Source organism: Lactuca virosa, chromosome 7 (assembly GCF_052849685.1).
Source record: "Lactuca virosa cultivar CGN04683 chromosome 7, Lactuca_virosa_CGN04683_v6, whole genome shotgun sequence".
NCBI classification, from domain to species: Eukaryota; Viridiplantae; Streptophyta; class Magnoliopsida; order Asterales; family Asteraceae; genus Lactuca; species Lactuca virosa.
The window spans coordinates 52898010-52916556 of record NC_136432.1 but is presented as its reverse complement, the minus strand read 5'-3'; the positions used below and the strand labels follow the sequence as shown (position 1 = coordinate 52916556).

The 18547-nt window shown below is 35.5% G+C and overlaps 2 protein-coding genes across 2 annotated transcripts; one reads left to right on the top strand and one right to left on the bottom strand.

The window, feature by feature from the left end:
- The first annotated feature begins 467 nt into the window (after positions 1-467).
- MNS3 (alpha-mannosidase 3) lies at positions 468-4173 on the top strand. Its single transcript, XM_079060433.1, has 6 exons — positions 468-770; positions 1580-2538; positions 2602-2854; positions 3020-3217; positions 3447-3595; positions 3684-4173. The coding sequence occupies exons 1-6, from the start codon at positions 690-692 to the stop codon at positions 3943-3945; spliced, it is 1902 nt and encodes a 633-aa protein (XP_078916559.1). The 5' UTR covers positions 468-689; the 3' UTR covers positions 3946-4173.
- On the bottom strand, positions 4122-8125 carry KAT1 (KAT1 potassium channel). The gene is made up of 11 exons (XM_079060432.1): positions 7765-8125; positions 7453-7668; positions 7036-7191; positions 6800-6857; positions 6388-6705; positions 6024-6263; positions 5675-5773; positions 5542-5574; positions 5234-5419; positions 4482-5136; positions 4122-4379 (listed from the first exon to the last, which is right to left on the bottom strand). The coding sequence occupies exons 1-11, from the start codon at positions 7935-7937 to the stop codon at positions 4234-4236; spliced, it is 2280 nt and encodes a 759-aa protein (XP_078916558.1). The 5' UTR covers positions 7938-8125; the 3' UTR covers positions 4122-4233.
- Positions 8126-18547: the final 10422 nt, after the last annotated feature.

Genomic DNA, 18547 nt, shown 5'->3' with positions numbered 1-18547 from the left:
AAAAGATGTTAACATCTTCCAAATTAAGTCCAAAGCCTAATTAAATAAGTTAAGTAAAAAATCATACCTTATTTTCCATTTTTGGAAAGTCAACTCCGAACCTCCAAGCTTTGACTTCAAATTTCACCAAACAAATTAATGTTTTCTTATGCCAATTATAATCATTTATTTTAAATTAAATTTTAATTTACCTATAAACAGGTATTACAACCGTGCACAATTATTTTTATACCAAAGTTCATAAATATTTGTACACACACTCTTCTAACTAATATGAGTTTAATAAAATTTTTCGATATTAATCCGATCTTACAATTACGATTCTATGAATCAATAAAAAATCAAAAACAAAACCATATAACATCTTAGTCCTCACAACCCAAAGATATTTTAACTAGAAAACCTAAATTTGTATTTGGTTAGTAATCCAATCAATTAATCAAACCGTTCCAACACAAAGCCGTTCTATTTTACAATTCAATTTGTTTTGCGGATATAAGAAGCTTGATCTTTGCGTTGACTTGCGATCTTACATAACTTCAACACCAAACGTCCTCCCAAGTCTCTCTGTAGACTGGATTCCATCTCCTACTCCTACTCCTACGTTAATACATAAATTATATTTATAGTAACACAGATCTGGAATCTAAAACCCTAGCTTTTCTCAATTCCCATTTAACATCGGGTTAATGTCGTCTAAAACATTGCCCTATTCTATCAAAGACATACAATACGATAACGCCAAGTTTCGTCGACGATCCTTGTTCCAGGTATGTTTGTTTGTAAGTTGGATCTATGACTTTGTCTACTGCTATTTCTCAGGGGGTTTGTTTGGACCCAAATGAATTTTAATTTTAGATTTTGATCGAAATTGAATGTGTTATTGGCATTTTGTCATTGTTTTGATTGCGTTCGTATCTTTGCTGGAATTTAGCTGAATAACTATTTGAGCTGTTGATATATTGTTCTAAATGCTCGGTGGGGAAATTGATGTTTAAACTATAAGTTCCGTGAATTGACGCACGCCAGTGATCATGGATTTATGAGTAGAATCCAGGATCTGTATGCTGTTTCGTGAATGATTAATCCAAATTGAATCACGGATTTGCGTTAATTTTACTGGAACAGTTAAGTATTATGTGTAGATATATGCCATGAATTCACCCTTGTGATTGTGGATTCGTGAGTAAATCCAGGATCTCTGTACTATTTTCATGAATGATTAATATGAACGAAATAGCAGAATTATATAATACACTTGATTAGCAGACACAAGGGCGGTTCATCAATGCAATGAAAAATCAGGGTTTCAATTTGGAAGTGAATTTTGGGTCATTTACATCATAAATCAAATCAAATAGCATGATTTGAATCACCAAGCACCTTATGATTCTCACAACTCATGGATTCACTTTCCCTTTTCAACCTCCTATTGAGTTATACTTAGTAACTAACTGTCTTGAGAGGAAGGGCTTAAAGACAAAAGAGGATGACTGTATTATTATTATTATTATTATATTTATGTTCACTATTCAGTCACTTCCACTTCATGTTTAATGGTTATCCCTTATTTGTGCAGGTCATTTCACAGACATTTCTGACCAATAAAATGAAGCGTGAATGTATGTCATGTAGCACAGGAAAGTTTCTAGCTGTATTAATGATCTTTGGTTTGACATATCTTGTGATCACTCATGCAAGTCCTATCCATTCTGTAACTAGTGGTGTAGCTAGAGCTATTGGGTCTAAACAAGGTGATAATTCCATCATGGATGGTGGTGGCATTGGAGTCAAAAGATTTTGGAGAAAACCACCCAGGCTTCCACCTCATTTGTCTCCAGATGAAATGAATATCAGCAATAAATCCACACACAACCCTGCAAAATCAAATCTTGATTCTGAATGGGTGGCTAAGCAAGAAAGTGTTAAAAAGGCATTTATTCATGCATGGTCTGGATACAAAAAGTATGCAATGGGTTATGATGAACTTATGCCATTAAGTCAAAAGGGTATCGATGGGTTAGGAGGATTAGGTGCTACTGTTGTGGATGCTCTAGATACAGCCATGATCATGAGACTTGATGATGTTGCTTCTGAAGCAGGTTCTTGGATTGAAAAGAATCTTCCAGAAAGAATATGTAATAAAGGTCAAGTGAATCTGTTTGAAACAACCATACGTGTTGTTGGTGGACTTTTGAGTGCTTATCATTTAAGTGAAATGAATCCAAATTCAACAAAGAATGGACCTAAACCTTCTGTATACCTAGAAAATGCTAAGAATTTGGCAGATGTTCTTTTAACTGCCTTCACTTCAAGTCCAACTGCTATTCCCTTCAGTGATGTTGTTTTGCAAGATCACAAAGCACATCCTGCTCCTGATGGATTAAGTAGCACTTCAGAAGTTTCCACTTTACAGCTTGAGTTTAATTATTTAAGTTTTCTTACTGGTGATCCAAAGTATAGTGTTGAATCAATGAAAGTGTTGGAACATATGAAAACTCTCCCGAAAGTTGAAGGACTTGTTCCAATCTACATTAGGTATGAATGTTAACTAGTCCTTTTCTACTGTGGTTATTCTTATTATTTAATTTTATATTGCAGCCCTTCTTCTGGTGAATTTTCTGGAAATAATATTAGACTAGGTTCACGAGGAGACAGTTATTATGAATACCTTATCAAAGTTTGGCTTCAACAGAGACAAAATAATTGGAGTTATTTGCATGAGATGTATGAGGAAGCAATGAAAGGTGTCAAACATCTTCTTGTTAAAAAATCAAAGCCAAATGGGCTTGTTTTTGTGGGAGAGTTGCCTGGTGGTGTTGATGGTGGCTTTAGTCCCAAAATGGATCATCTTGTAAGTTTTATATATATTATCTTATGGTGTTCATTTATCATAGGAATTGTTTCAAATAAAGTTTGTTGTTCGTTTTTAATGTGCTACAAAAATTGAGGTAAACAAGTTTATCTTGGAAATTTATTTGACTAAATATATAAAAAATAATAATCTCAAAATCTTCAGGTCTGCTTCTTGCCTGGGACTCTTGCACTTGGAGCCACTAAAGGCATTACAAAAGCTAAGGCAATGGAAGAAAATCTGCTCACTTTTGAAGACCTAGAAAATTTAAAACTTGCAGAAGATCTTGCTAAAACTTGCTTTGAGATGTATTCTGTCACTTCTACGGGTTTGGCTCCAGAGATTGCTTATTTCAATTCAGAGGTTTGTTTTTTCTTTAATATTTATTATGTTTTCTTTTCATAAAAAAGTGTTTTTTTAATGTTTCCCATGTCCATTATCCATATCCTGTCTATATAAGATCATTCAGATGCTGTTTCTTTTCGACTCAATAGGCTTAAAGACTTAATCTGGACAGATCTCTAGTGGTGACTTATTTTTATTCAGATGTTAATTGTTTTCTTTATAAATATTAGTGTTTTTGATAAATCAGGGTTATTCTGAGGATAATCTTGATGGAGGAAACAAGAGTTCAGAGTATGTTCATGACATTGTGATCAAACATGCTGATCGCCATAACCTTTTGCGCCCTGAAACCGTTGAATCATTGTTTGTTCTATATCGTATCACAGAAGATTCAAAGTATGTTCTATTATTATTACTTTTTTTTTTTTTTAATCTTGATTATGTATATTCTTTTTTCTAATATATATTAATTTATTATTATTAGATATCGTGAATGGGGTTGGTCAATTTTTGAGGCGTTTGAGAAGTACACAAAGGTTGAATCTGGTGGCTATACCTCTCTTGATGATGTCACCATGCTTCCTCCTAGAAGAAGAGACAAAATGGAGACTTTTTTCTTGGGTGAAACCCTAAAATATTTATATTTATTATTTGGAGAAAGTAACGTTATCCCATTGACTCAATTTGTCTTCAACACAGAAGCTCACCCTATCCCCATCATAACCACAACAGCCAAAAAGGAATAATCCATTCCTCTTTCAACAACCCGTATTATATCATTTGAGTTGAACTACCAAAACCAACAGGGTTGAAATGGATACACATCAAGAATTACTCAAAAGGGAAGGAAATAGGATATGATCATGTTGATAATTGTTATTCAGTGAGCGAAAAAAAAAAAAAAAAATAGACAGAATATCTCTTGTTGTAACTGCTTTTTTGCTTTTGAAGGCAATGATGATGAGTTAAGATTATCCAAGTTTTTAGATTTTGATTGAAGTTGAAATTCATTTAATTTCCATTATATTATGCTTCTAAGTCGCATTATAATCATCCCTACATTCACAATCATTTGAAAGGAGAAACAAGTGATCCCCATCTCTTATGACACTCAAATCATCTACTTCTGCATTCTCTGAGTTCACAACTTTCACAAAATTACACCCTCCAAACTTTTGACCTGCAAAGTCAAAGTACACATCATCATTTTATTTATTAAACTTTATAGTTTCATGATTTGATTATTAATTCAGTTAGAGAGAGAGAGAGATAGAGAACATACCTGCAAAGATCAATAATTCTTCTAAAGAATCTGGTAAGATTATGAGCTTTGGAAGCTGATTTTCTGATGTTTTTTTCATCTTAAACTTTGCATGAATAGTCACCCTTCTCATTGACTTTTTGACTTTTTGACTGGTGGAAGTGGAACTGCTTGCTGTAGGCTCTGAAGAGGAGGTGGAACAACTCGGGTCCCGGTTTATTGTATGTAAGTATGTTGTAGTATTTATTGTTTCGGGCTCCACAAATTCTATTTTGTGTTCGTTTCTTCTATTTTCATGGCTTATTAAGAGGTTATATATGCTTTTGTTTCCTTGCTGTTGAGCTAAAGTTTTTGGTGTGCACCCTCGTAAATCCGGCTTGTTCACATTTGCCCCTCCTTCTAGAAGAAGTCTCACCATTTCTAAATGCCCTTTCTTCACAGCAACATGAAGAGCTGTTTGACCTTCTTCTGCTGGTAAATTGACTTTCACATTCATTTCGTTCTTATTTTGTCTAAAATTGTTCATCTGTTGTTGGTTTTTTATATCATCTGAGTCTATATAGTCTATATCACTTGTGTAATTATGTAAATCAGTGGAAGAATTCTCCACTTTTGACCACTCACTAGAAACCAAAGCTTGATTTGCATGTCCAAAGCTTTCCAGGCCTTTTAGTTTCTGTTAATAAACAAACAAACAGACAGTTATACATATTGTTTTTAGATCATATTTGATAAAGACGCTTTTCCTAGGGTTAAAATGGTAAATTACTTACCATGTAAAAATTGTTCATGATGATGAATCCATCTTGTGTATTTGTGTGAATAATCCTGAGTAATGCAGAACCCTCCATCCGTAGTATCTGAGAAATCTCAGTTGTTTGGAATGTGAATGGCTGAGGCGTATTGTATAAAACTCCCGTTTCACCAAACATTTCTCCTGACACAGCCTTTCCTACCACCTACAAGGGCATTTAAGTCTTTTTCAATGATGTGGATAAGGACATTCATGTCTTTTGAGGTTGATGGGACAAAAAATTGCACTATGTGTCCCATCAACATCAGTACAATAGGAATACTATACCTGATCTTGGCCTTCATTATGTGCAATTATATCCTGCCACAGGAAAATAAATTACCAAACCATTTAATTTCATTTTTTTTTAGTTTCTAAAAAAAATGAGACGATTATTAATTTATTAATTAAGTTCACTTACCACTGCTCCGGTAACCAGTATGTACAAATTCGTTGGAGTCTCGTTTTGTAGAATCACAACTTCCTTTGATGGAAAGTACTCTGCCTCCATTTCAGAAACCTTTTCACAACATTGTAAAATTACATTATTAACCCTGAGAAATTTGTATTAATCTTATCAAGGCACGACAAAACATGATGGTCTTGTACTATATTTGAACTTTGAACTCAAATCGATGTCAATCGAACTAAAATGGGCATCATTTTGAGTCTTTAATTTGTGCAAAAGACATAAATGCCCTCATTGTTGTTGAAAATTACGTTGTCCAATCGTGTCCAGTGTTGTCATTTTACACTAAGAAAAAGATTACCAGCTGGAAAAGGCACTCATGGGAAACACCACGAAACAAATGAACGTTTTGCACAATTGGGTAAAAAAGATGGCGTGAAATGCTTGCACGGATTGCTTTTGGCAAACAGTTTAAAGTGTCTTGCTGTTTTAATCCCTCCGTTTTATAATCCAAACATATATGAGATAATATTTGATCTTTTATCTGTGGAGGAAGATGATTCCGTTTTGCAAATTCTGAAGCAGCACTCACCTTATCCCTCTACACCACAAGTAAACTTAGGATTAAAAAAAATAACATCCAAATACAAAAACAACTTTCACTGTTATAATTGGATATATTTTCAAAGTATAATATTTTAATAAAAAAAGAAAAAAGAACGTACAAAATCTCTGGTGTGGCCAGTCCAATGAACGACAAGATTGGTCATGTTCCCAATGATGTAAGCTGTCAATCCCAAGTTGAACAACATGTAGAAAATATCGAACAACATCTCTCTTGCATTCTCAGCATGGAAGTCTCCATAACCAGTTGTGGTCAAAGTTACAATTGACCAATACAGTGACGTCACATACCTGTTCCAAATACTATCTGTTTTGAAATCCGGATAAACCGCACCGATCCAAGTTTTACGTGGGTCCGGATATCTATCCGCTATCAAATAATTAAAGCATCCCGCACAGTGAACTGCGAAGAGAGTCACCTAATTTTCAAGTCGAGATAATTAAGCAAACGATAATTTTCAGAATGGACTAATTCGCCCTTCTTCTTATAATTAAAAATGTCACGTTTCATACCGAGATTAGCTTTGTGCAACGGATCCAAAAATAGTTGAAGCGGATATCCTTCTCAAGCCTGAATTGAAGCATAAAGGTTTTTGTCACTTGGTGTGTTTTTGGGTATACCTAAATTTGGAAGATTTTTATGCTTTAAAAGTAGGCAAGTTTTTTAGAAAAAAACACTTAATACTTTCTCACCCTTTGATTGATTTATAGCTTATTGAAAACAACAAAAAAAAAAAAACACACATTACCTTGCGAAAAGGGAGCTAACTCTTCTAAGACGCCATAATCTAAGCATGCTGAGTACTTGGAACCCAATTTCACTTTTACGATCTGTGCAAAGGAGGCTAAGAGATCGAAATGGCACAGTTGAGCTAACATCGAAAATAAACCATGTTGATAGGTACCTGTATATCAAATTCACAATGCAACATTTTCTCATTGGTAATTTTTCATTATAATTATACTTTATTTATTTGTTTCGTATAACATTCTACTTTCATTTATTTGGATTACTGCATTATTGTGTTTAGAAAAATCTACCCAATCTTAGCAATATATAATTGGGTAGATTTTTCGAACTACACTATTGTAATGAGAGAGAAAGAAAGTAGGATGTTATAACTAACTAACAAAATAAGTTGTTAAAATCATGGCATGTTGTTGACCTTAATGCTATTTTCTTGTGATCATCAACAATAACATAAGACTGAGAATCGAGGTACGCCACGAAGAAGGTTAAAACAATATCAATGGCAAAGAAGCCATTGACAATGTTGTCAAAGATCCGTAGGGCGCCTTCTTTATCATCAAGAAATCCAAAGTCAAATGGCGAAATCCAAGCCGAGTAAACGACCAAAATAATCAGAAACATCTCCCAGGCCCTGAAGAAGTAACAAGAATTAATTAAGAAGAAAAATATGGTTAGAAGGTGGTGGAAAGTGGTGGTTTGACCAAAGTCAACATGGCGGCATCATCACCTGTAACGTCTATCGAAAGGGCAAACTGTGTATTTCCGTAGTGAAACTGAGCGGTTAAAATTGGCTCCGAGAGACGGGAGGATATCGCTGGAGTATAAACCGGTGGTTTTTCCGGTTGGGAATTCGTTGAACTTGAAGCATCGTAGGAAGGTGGTGTTGCCGGAAAATGACATTCTGGTGTCAGAGAAGGGAGGAGGAGGAGGAGGGTGGTGGTGGTGGTAGCATGGCGGTGAATGGTAAAAAGTATGGGTGAAGGAAGGAGTTTATATATAGTACAAGTATCAAGTATGGATTGGTGGGTGGTGAAATCTCACAAGGTTTTCGTGGGGTTTTTTTTTTTTTTTTTTTTTTTTTTTTGGCTTTTGGTTTAATTCAAGTGGTGGACATTAGGCTGTGAGATATGATGCATTTGAGGTGATGGTCCTAGGAATGGAATTGGGAGTGGAGGGGAATGGAATTAGGATATAAGAAATTTAATGGGGTGGTGATTTCATGTCATATTCTATAAATGGACCAGACAAGAGGCTTAAGTGTTGCGATTTAAAACAAGGGAATGGGCCAATGGAATCTCTCTATCTTTCCTTGAAGAAGTGACATTCTCGGCTTCAAACCAAAGATGCCTCTCTAATCTCTCCTTCTTCACTCTTTTAAAGGTTAATTTAACTTTGAGTCAAATCCACAATCCTAGAATATGCGACTCTTATACTGTATCCTCCACTCCAATCACTACATGCCTTCTCGTTCTCGACTCGACTGGACTGGACTGGACTGGACTGGACTGAATACTGATATGACTTTTGCATAGATAGAAGATCGAAAGCAATCCCATGTCCCACCTTGATCCACATATTTAGATGAGTTTTTGTCTTGTCGACATATGAATTGGTTCTAGTATACTCCATGTAAAACACAGTACACCATGTTTCTAGTGAAAAAGTGCAAAAGAATTGATCTTAAAGATGTATGTGTGGATCTAAATGACGAGCTAGGTGGGTTAGGACCCAGGCACGGGGGTCGGACCCTTGGTGCACTAATGATGCAGTCAATGTACAAATCCACCGATCTGTGCAACTGCACGTGCTTAGATACACAAAATCCTATTTCTTTAATTTTTATATTATTAAAATTATTTCCAATATTATTAAAAGGGTTTCTATGTCCTATATGAGAAAAAAGTATTTTATTAGGGTTTTTCAACGAACTCTATGCATAGATTGTTCGTTTAAGTGGTATGTCTTTTGGCAGCCTATGCCATTATGATTGATTGTCACACACGACATGAGAAAACACGTTCTGTGTTTATGTATTGGACTCACTTATGTTCTTTTATCTGTATAAAAGATATAAATATTATTTTCATTATGATGTAAACAGTTTTAAAACCTGTCTAGGCCAATCAAATACATAATCAATTATCGACAATGAAAAAAGTTTCATTAACTACTCGACGTATCGATTTCTGGATCTCTTTCAAAAACGAAATAACATGATAATTCAATCATGGATCAAACCAGATGTCCCAAGGTGTCGAGGATTGTTTCTAATCATGCAATGAGACAAGTTCTCTCTTATTACACGTCATTAAAATAAAAAAAGTCTATTTATTTATTATTTTTGTTTTACTTAAACTGATTCTAACGTAAGAAATAAATCAATTAAATGATTAATTATGTGATGCAAACAACCAACAAACCCACATCTACATGTGAACTGAATATTATATAATTATATATATTGATTTGTATTTTTGACAACCATATCCACGTGAACAAATTCATTTATTATTTCAAGAAAAAGTTAAGTATATTTTCACTTTGGAGAAGTGGACACCAAGCTACGACGTTGTTGGACCCTCCCATCATAGATGGATCGAATTTGTATGGGCATCAGTGATGTTCTATGGTGTTTTCTTTCTACCTTTTGCTTTTCTTTTTTCTTGAATCCTAATATTTATAAAATAACTAGATATATATAATCATCATTCAATCATTGTTATATTATATTATATATACATATTATATAATCTTTTATAAAAGCTATAAAAAAAATCTGCCCATGTGCAAAAACGTATCCTAGGTACAGGTTTAGTGATTATTGAGATTTATGAAGTGTATGACATGTCGGCTTTTTTCACAAGCCAACAAAAACAATTATCCGATAATTTGTGAAATTAAGTAGGAGAACTATGCATCGTGGTAACTTGTGAAGGACAATCTAATAGTGTGAGATTCGAATCCATGAAGATCAGATTGTTTTAAATAAGAATTGACCATTTAAACAAAGACAACTAAATACGTACGAATCTATGCATCTGATTAATTTATAAATATATTGAGTTTGAAGATTGAAAGGAATACATTCTTGATGAATTAGAAATTAAGGTCTTTTGGAATATAAGGTGGCAAAAAGAACTTGGCTCAGCAAAATAAAAGGAAGAGATTATTTTGGAGTGTTGAACGCATCCAACTTGGAATCAAACCGGAAAGGGGAATGTGATTTGCTTTTGGCTACACTATCTCCACTTATACTCTTTTCAATGTTGTGTTTATTAGCTTCAAATCCCGCCCCTGTAAAAAGATTGTATCTTATGTGGATGAATCAATTTCTTAAGTTAAAGAATCACCTCCCACAATAATCTAGTAAGCTCGTTTTAAAGAATCCAAGTAAGTAGTAATTGGTTGGTCAAAGGGAAACTAGAAAAAATATAGATGGTTGCATGCAAAAGGATGCTTTCTTAAATCTTTTTGTTTCACTTTGATTAAGGCTATGGCAAAAAGGATGTAAGGGTGCCCACTCGGTAACTTTTTGTTGGAAATATACCGAGGGATTGTGAGACCCTAACTTTCTAAACTTTCGTATTTCTGAAAACATTGTTACTCAAAAACATGCTACATGCATATTCATAAAACAATATTTTACATTGATAATTTATTTACATAAACAGGATACAAACCGACTATTAAGATTTTTACAAAGTTTTATATATTACATATTTTCCCAGGAATACATTACAAAAGTTATAATATTATCTATTCTTCATCTTCTACCGGTATAAAACTATACTGGATGCTTATCACCTGCAATAGTTTAAACATTGAGAGGGATAAGCGGGTGACGCTTAGTGAGTTCAATAACAGTTACAATATAACATTATGCCATATACATATCAATATGACAGAAGCAAAGAGGGACAAGGAACAAGAAAGACAAGTGAGTATCATATGAAAGGCTTTCCATATCAACGAATAATCTGATTCAAAGATTTGTAATCAATGAGACATAACAATTTCAATACTTGATATACATCAATAAGACTTCAGCCCAAGTGACGCAGAAAATATAATTTCAGAATATCAATTTGCTAGAATACACAGGCTTTCGACCCTGTCTTTGTATTTTGCTATTGCCAAAGTGATGCTTATGTCATACACTTCATGGCCAAAGACTACATACCAGTACCCAAGTGATGTTTATGTCATACCCTTCGTGGTCAAAGGTATAACTCATTATCATAATAACATGGGAAAACACATTGAACATATAACACATAACATAAAATTGTCCCTATATTGAACTCACCGTGAAATAATCGGGGGGTTAAAATAGTAATTTGGGCAGCACTTCGTTACTATAATTGGCTTTCTTCGATGAAAACCGGGAGTTTTCTTGAAAACCGGGCTTTGCGAAGGTTGAGCTTCAAACCGAAAAGATAAATTTCTCGGGCTCCTCGGGCACTTCGGGGCGTGTTTCGGGTGTTGGAAATGATCTCGGGGCTTCGGGGGAAGTGGAAATAGCTAAAATATGAAATTAGGGGTGAAAAAATGGCAATTTTTTAAATCTAGCCGGGAGGTCTCGCACCCTTTATATAGGTGCGAGCCTCAGATCCGAAGCGAGAGGAAAGGGGACACGCGTCGCAGCAGCGAGACTCGGAGGCGAGGGAAGGTGATGTGAATTTTTAATGCACTAGTTTTTTATTTATAATTCCTAATTTATCGCATCTAAACCACACCTTACATGCAGTGAACCCGATCGAGTATAGTACAGCTTTGATAAGCAAGGGTGTCGAACTCAAGGGGAACGGTAGTGAATTAATTTAAAATGTTTGATTATAGGTTACACAAAACACACAAAAGCAGTAAAGAAAGGGTTTATTAAATCTCAAACGAACAACTAAATAGAAAATCTCGATAAACTGACAGGAAGACAAATCTCTTTAGGTACTTTGGTTTAGACATATTACATCTTAAAATCATAGATAATTGCACATACAAATTTATTTATTCATGTTCACCGATTTCTAAAATGATTAGGTTCATGTTCACTATTACTAATCCTTTAGCAAACAAGTCAATTCAAGCAGTGATCAATTGATTAAACTAACATGTTTCCTAGTGTTCAGTTCGTATCAAGCAAGACTTGTAATAATAGTTAATTAAATTTATCAATTCAATCAACTTATATGTGATTGGTCATCACACATGCTTACACATTAACTTACTTATATTCTAGTTAACCCTAGTTTCATGTTCACTATTCCTAGGCATATAATCTTATGTTCACAAAACTATATGATTCAAGCAATTAAGAAGATGTTCATGCAACTCAATAACTTGATATTTAACAGAAATAATTATCATCAATACATAAGGATCTTTAACAAGCTTAACAAGATAAATTAAACACGAATAAAACAGTCAAATATAGCAATTAATCCAATAATCAATGTTTCATCTAATCATAAACTCAAAGCAAATGGTTTTGACACCAAAATCAGAAAGTAAAAACATAATAGTATCACAGTGGAATGCTAAACATGGTTACGATAACAAACCGCATGATTACCGACACGAATCCGCTCTCTAATCCTTCAGATCTTCGCTCTTGTCAGCTTAACGGCCTTCCGGCCGCCTTCTAGACCCTCAAAACGGCAATTATGAAGTTTTCTTGTCGCACAAGTCGAAGTGGAATATCATAGATTATGAAAAATGATGGAATGATATGGGGTATTTATAGTTGAATGGAGATGGAATTAATATGGAATATTAGAGTTGGATTAGAATAAGGAAACTAATGGTGGCTTAGGGATTAAGCAAGTAAAAATAAGGTAAGTGGTGCTTGGGGAATAAGTAACTTGGAGGGAATTTCCGTCCAGCTTTTATGCTTCATATTCAAGGCCGATTTTGAATAAGATAAATGCCGAATTAGCAAAAAGTCCCTCTGACATAAATCGTAGGAAATTTCGTCTAGCTTTCAGAAAATTTTGAATCACGTCAATTGGACTTACGAGTCACCAGATATACTCGAAACACTCAAGATGGGTCAATCTGCCAGCAATATCCTTTTTGCATCTTTTTAGCTCATTTTTCCTCCTTTTGCATTCCAGCTCCCATTTTAACTGTAATTGAATATTTCAAAACATATTAAGTATCTTTTAGTTCTAAATAACATAATAACATAGTATAAAATAATAAGAAAACATCATAAATATATGCATAAAATAGACGTTATCAGAAGGCAGGTGGCGGTGCGAGGCTCGGACACGCAAGGGGCAGCTGGCGTGCTTCGGACAGGCCACGAAGACGGCACGCGCCGGACGCCTATTGGACCGCGCATCGGATAGCTCTCCGGCTCGGACAAGCGTCAAGCATGCGAGATTCCAGGTGACGTGTCCGGGTACTGTTCATGCGATTTTTCTCGGTTTTCAAGGATTTCTCGATTTTTGAGCCAAAACCTTCCGAAATTCATAACTTTCGCATACGAGCCCCGTTTTTGACGTTCTTTATATGCACGCGTAGGTAAAATTATGCTCTACAACTTTCGTTTAGACTTCGTTGGCTAATTTTGACTTTATTTTTAATATTATTATTTTTAACAGACCCGGACAGGAAAATTCGTTAAAAATTCATAACTTCTTCATCTGACGTCCATTTTCGTCTGTCTTTTTACCGTTGTACTACTATTGACGAGACCTTCGATCGCTCGATCTTTATTTCGAGTTTTTAGCTGTCTACTGCTATTCCGAAACTTAGAAAAATCATAACTTCCTCATACAAAGTCAGATTTAGACGTTTTTTTTATGAAAATTCTCGGTTTAACAAATACTACGACTTTCATTTAGATCACCAAGGATAAAAAGTAGTTTATCAAAAACTCACTTTTTACGTCATTCGGCGCCGTGCCGGTTTTGTCACGGATCTTCGATTGGTCATAACTTCTTCGTTATAACTCGGATTTCGTTGAGGTTTTCGCCTAAATGTTTCTAACGATATTCTTTACAACTTTCAATAATAAAATTTTACTTATTTCAAATTTTATATTTTCGTTAAATTTCGATATTTGACTTTTAATTTGAATCTCATAAGACTTCCAATATTTTCCGAGTGATTCTAAACATAGTTTTACTTCATTTCTAGTAAAAACTATCTGTTAGAACTCAATACTCAATATTACATAATATTTCATAATATTATTTACTTTTAACATTTACAAAACACGATTTCAAAACGTGTATGTTACAAATACCTCCTCCTTTTGAGGATTTCGTCCCCGAAATTACATCGATTAAAATAAATGGGGATATTTCGCTCTTATCTCATTCTTATTTTCCCAAGTATAATTTGGGCCTCGATGGTGTTTCCACTTAACAAGCACCAAATCCACTTCTTTATTACGTAGATTAGTCGTTCTTTCGTTTACGATCTCTTCAGGGTCTTCTACATATGTTAACTTATTATCCAGTTTCACCTCGGATAACGGAACCGCTTCATCATATATGCTTAAACATTTATGCAGATAACTCACATGAAACACATCATGAATACCTGCCAAATCTCCCGGTAATTCCAAGCGGTATGCTTGTTTACCAATCCTCTGGGTGATTTTGAAAGGACCAACAAATCTAGGACTTAGTTTTCCTTTCTTCCCAAATCGCATAATGCCTTTCCATGGGGATACCTTCAACATTACGAAATCACCCACCTGGAATTCTATGGGTCGTCTCCTCTTTTCTGCATAGGACTTCCGCCGATCCTGGGCCGCTTTCATTCTTTCTCGTACGATTTGAATCTTGTCGGTGGTGTCTTGAATCATTTCAGGGCCTCCAAGGATTTTTTGTCCTATATCACGCCAACATAATGGAGTACGACATTTGCGACCATATAATGCTTCATATGGTAGCATTTTGATTGAAGCGTGGTAACTGTTATTATATAAAAATTCTACAAGAGGTAAATACTTATCCCAGTTACCACCGAACTCCAAGACGCATGCACGAAGCATATCTTCTACTGTTTGGATTGTTCTCTCCGTCTGACCATCTGTCTGGGGATGATAAGCCGTGCTGAGAGCGATCCGAGATCCTAATTCACGTTGCATACTCGCCCAGAAATGAGAAGTAAAGCGAGTATCACGATCGAAAATAATCTTTAGTGGCACGCCATGTCTCGCAATGATTTCATCTAAGTACACTTGTGCGTATTTCTCCATTGGATCCGTTTCACGCATGGCGAGAAAATGGGCGCTTTTTGTTAGACAGTCGACAATTACCCAAATGCTATCATGCTGTCTAGCAGTCTTTGGCAATTTGGTAATAAATCCATGGATAGTTCCTCCCATTTCCACATAGGGACATTAATACCTTCTGGACTACCATATGGCTTTTGATGTTTCGCTTTGACTTGTAAGCATACTAAGCATTCGTGTACATATCTTCCAATGTCTCTCTTCAATCTAGGCCACCAATAATCAGTTCGAACATCATAGTACATTTTACTTGTACCAGGATGTATTGACAACTTAGACTTATGGGCTTCATTTAATATCTTCCGTCTTAATCCACCAATCTTTGGAATCCATAGCCAATTCTTAAATACTTTTAGTCCTTGTGGATCATCAAGTAAAACATCAGTATAATGTACCATCCCTTATTTCTTCACATTTTCTGACTTTAGGGCCTCTACTTTCCATTTCTCTAGTTCATCAAGAATAGTGAATCTTACGGTAGTGTGGGAAATAACATAACACACACTATTATGATAAACCTTCCTGCTAAGTGCATCGGCAACTACATTAGCCTTTCCAGGATGATACAGGATTTCACAGTCATAGTCTTTGATCAGCTCCATGGCTCGTTGTTGTCTCATATTCAAAGTCTGCTGACTGAATATATACTTGAGACTTTTGTGGTCGGTAAACAATTGGCATTTTGTACCAAAAAGATAATGTCTCCAAAGTTTTAGGGCAAATACCACTGCAACAAGTTCGAGGTCATGGGTGGGATAATTATTTTCATACTCCTTCAGTTGTCTTGAGGCATAGGCTATCACTTTAACACGCTGCATCAACACGCAACCTAGTCCTAACCTTGAAGCATCGCTATATACAGAAAAATCATTATCACCTTCTGGAAGTGATAGGATCGGAGCATGAGTCAAAAGATCTTTTAGAGTTGAGAAAGCTTTTTCTTGGGCTTCACCCCATTCGAATTTTGCTTCCTTTCGTGTAAGACTCGTGAGAGGTACGACTATACGCGAAAAATCTTTAATGAATCTCCGGTAATATCCCGCGAGACCCAAGAAACTACGAATTTCAGAAGCATTATGAGGCGCTTCCCAATTCTGAATGGCTTCGATTTTGGTAGGATCTACAGATATACCGTCACCAGAAATCACGTGGCCGAGAAATTGAACTTGGCGAAGCCAAAATTCACACTTCGAGAATTTAGCATATAATTTCTCCTTTCGAAAAAGTTCTAATATTTTACGAATATGAATGGCGTGATCAGATTTAGACTTGGAATAGATTAGAATATCATCAATGAATACGATGAAATATTTATCGAGCATTGGACGACATACCCGATTCATCATATCCATGAATACGGCATGAGCATTTGTCAGACCGAATGGCATGCCAATGAATTCATAATGTCCATAACGAGTACGAAAAGCAGTCTTCGGTACATCCTGCTCGTGTACTTTCAACCGATGATAGCCAGATCTCAAATCAATCTTCGAGAAATAGCTAACACCCTGAAGTTGATCAAACAAATCGTCAATGCGAGGTAATGGATATTTGTTCTTGATAGTCACCTTATTTAGCTCACGGTAATCAATACACATTCACATCGATCCGTCGTTCTTCTTGACAAACAATACTGGAGCACCCCAAGGAGAGGTACTTGGTCGAATAAAGCCTCTGTCAAGTAATTCCTGTAGTTGGATCATCATTTCTTTCATCTCAGCTGGCGCAAGACGATAAGGAGTCTTTGCAATCGGAGCAGCACCAGGCACAAGGTCAATTCAGAATTCTACTTGCATGTCCGAAGGAAGTCTAAGCAATTCTTCGGGAAAAACATCAGGATATTCATTAACAACGGGAACGTCATTTACCGTTTTATTCTCCTCTTTTGAGATATCGACGGTATATGCCAAATAAATAGAACACCCTTTCCATATGAATTTACGAGTTTTTAGGAAAGAGATTATTTTGAAGTTTCTTTGTTCACCATAGACATAAATCAGATTCTCCTCTTTAATAGGAATGCGTACTATCTTTTCATAGCATAAGAGTTCTGCATGGTTCTTTGATAACCAATCCATGCCGAGAATAATATCAAAGTTGGGCAAGGAGATAGGAATCAGATTAGCAAGGAAATTATAACCTTCAATTTCTATGACACAATCCCTATATATTTTATTAGCAAGTAATGATATATTTCCCGTAGTATCTACGTGAAATGGTTATACGAGTGCATAGCAAGCAATTTGAAAAGAATGCGCAAATTCATGAGACACAAAAGAATCTGAGGCACCAAAATTGTGACATCCCCTAATTTCTCGGCCAGAAAAGACCGATTTAATTTATGCTTTTAAAATAAAATCAGAGTAATCTTTTTAAAAGATGTTGTGGAATTCGTCCCCAAAACAAAACATGATAAAATTTTATCAAAACCTTTCTTAAAGAAATATATATTTTCATTTTATATCAAAACCTCGGGATGTCATGTTCCGATACAGATCAAAAGCATAAACAAGACATTATAAGCCTTACAACAGTTATTTACAACTACTGGCCTATAATCCAAAAATCTCTCATCATCATCCGACTATGCTCGGGGTCCACTACCTGTAATAATAAAAGCTGAGTGGGTCAGGCTTGGGAGCCTGGTGAGCATATAGGGTTTTCAACCCACAATAATAATAAACTTATTAAATTCATCAATCAACAATAACCCTGATTACCCATTCTGTTATCCTCACTTTACGTCCCTAAACACCTATCACAAGGGACCTAGCCTAAGGAATATCATCGGGATGGACACTACTGCTAAGGGGACTCCTCATCCATACATGTCCTAAAGGCAACCATGAGGGGGATGGAGTACGCCAATAAACATATAGTTCACCAACACCTACAAGTTGCGAACCTGCTAGTGTTCCACTGGACTGTCTAGAAAGGTCCGTGGTCGTCATCTATACTCCGCTAGATGACTACAACAACAACAACAACAACATCGAGGCCTCTCATCATTTTAACACACATCGACCTTTTCGTCTACCCATGTTTTACCCATTTTAACACACATAGCACGTATTTTAAAGAAAATACTTCATATCTATGTGTAAGGTGAAAGTGACTACACACTCACTTGATTTAATGATAATCGGGCATCACTTCGTTTCCTACAACAATCGTTTCTAATAAAACCGGGAGTTTTATTGAGAAACCGGGATCTGCGAGGGTTGGGCTTCAAAACCGAAAAGATAAAATTTTCCGGGTCTTC

What these genes read in the sequence shown, in the direction of transcription:
- MNS3 (XM_079060433.1), top strand. Translation starts at nt 690, where the DNA reads ATGTCGTCTAAAACATTGCCCTATTCTATCAAAGACATACAATACGAT. An exon ending in GTCGACGATCCTTGTTCCAG is followed by an intron (nt 771 to 1,579) that starts GTATGTTTGTTT and finishes TTATTTGTGCAG; the next exon opens with GTCATTTCACAGACATTTCT. An exon ending in CGTATCACAGAAGATTCAAA is followed by an intron (nt 3,596 to 3,683) that starts GTATGTTCTATT and finishes TATTATTATTAG; the next exon opens with ATATCGTGAATGGGGTTGGT.
- KAT1 (XM_079060432.1), bottom strand. Translation starts at nt 7,937, where the DNA reads ATGTCATTTTCCGGCAACACCACCTTCCTACGATGCTTCAAGTTCAAC. An exon ending in TACTGGTTACCGGAGCAGTG is followed by an intron (nt 5,575 to 5,674) that starts GTAAGTGAACTT and finishes TTCCTGTGGCAG; the next exon opens with GATATAATTGCACATAATGA. An exon ending in TCATGAACAATTTTTACATG is followed by an intron (nt 5,137 to 5,233) that starts GTAAGTAATTTA and finishes GTTTATTAACAG; the next exon opens with AAACTAAAAGGCCTGGAAAG.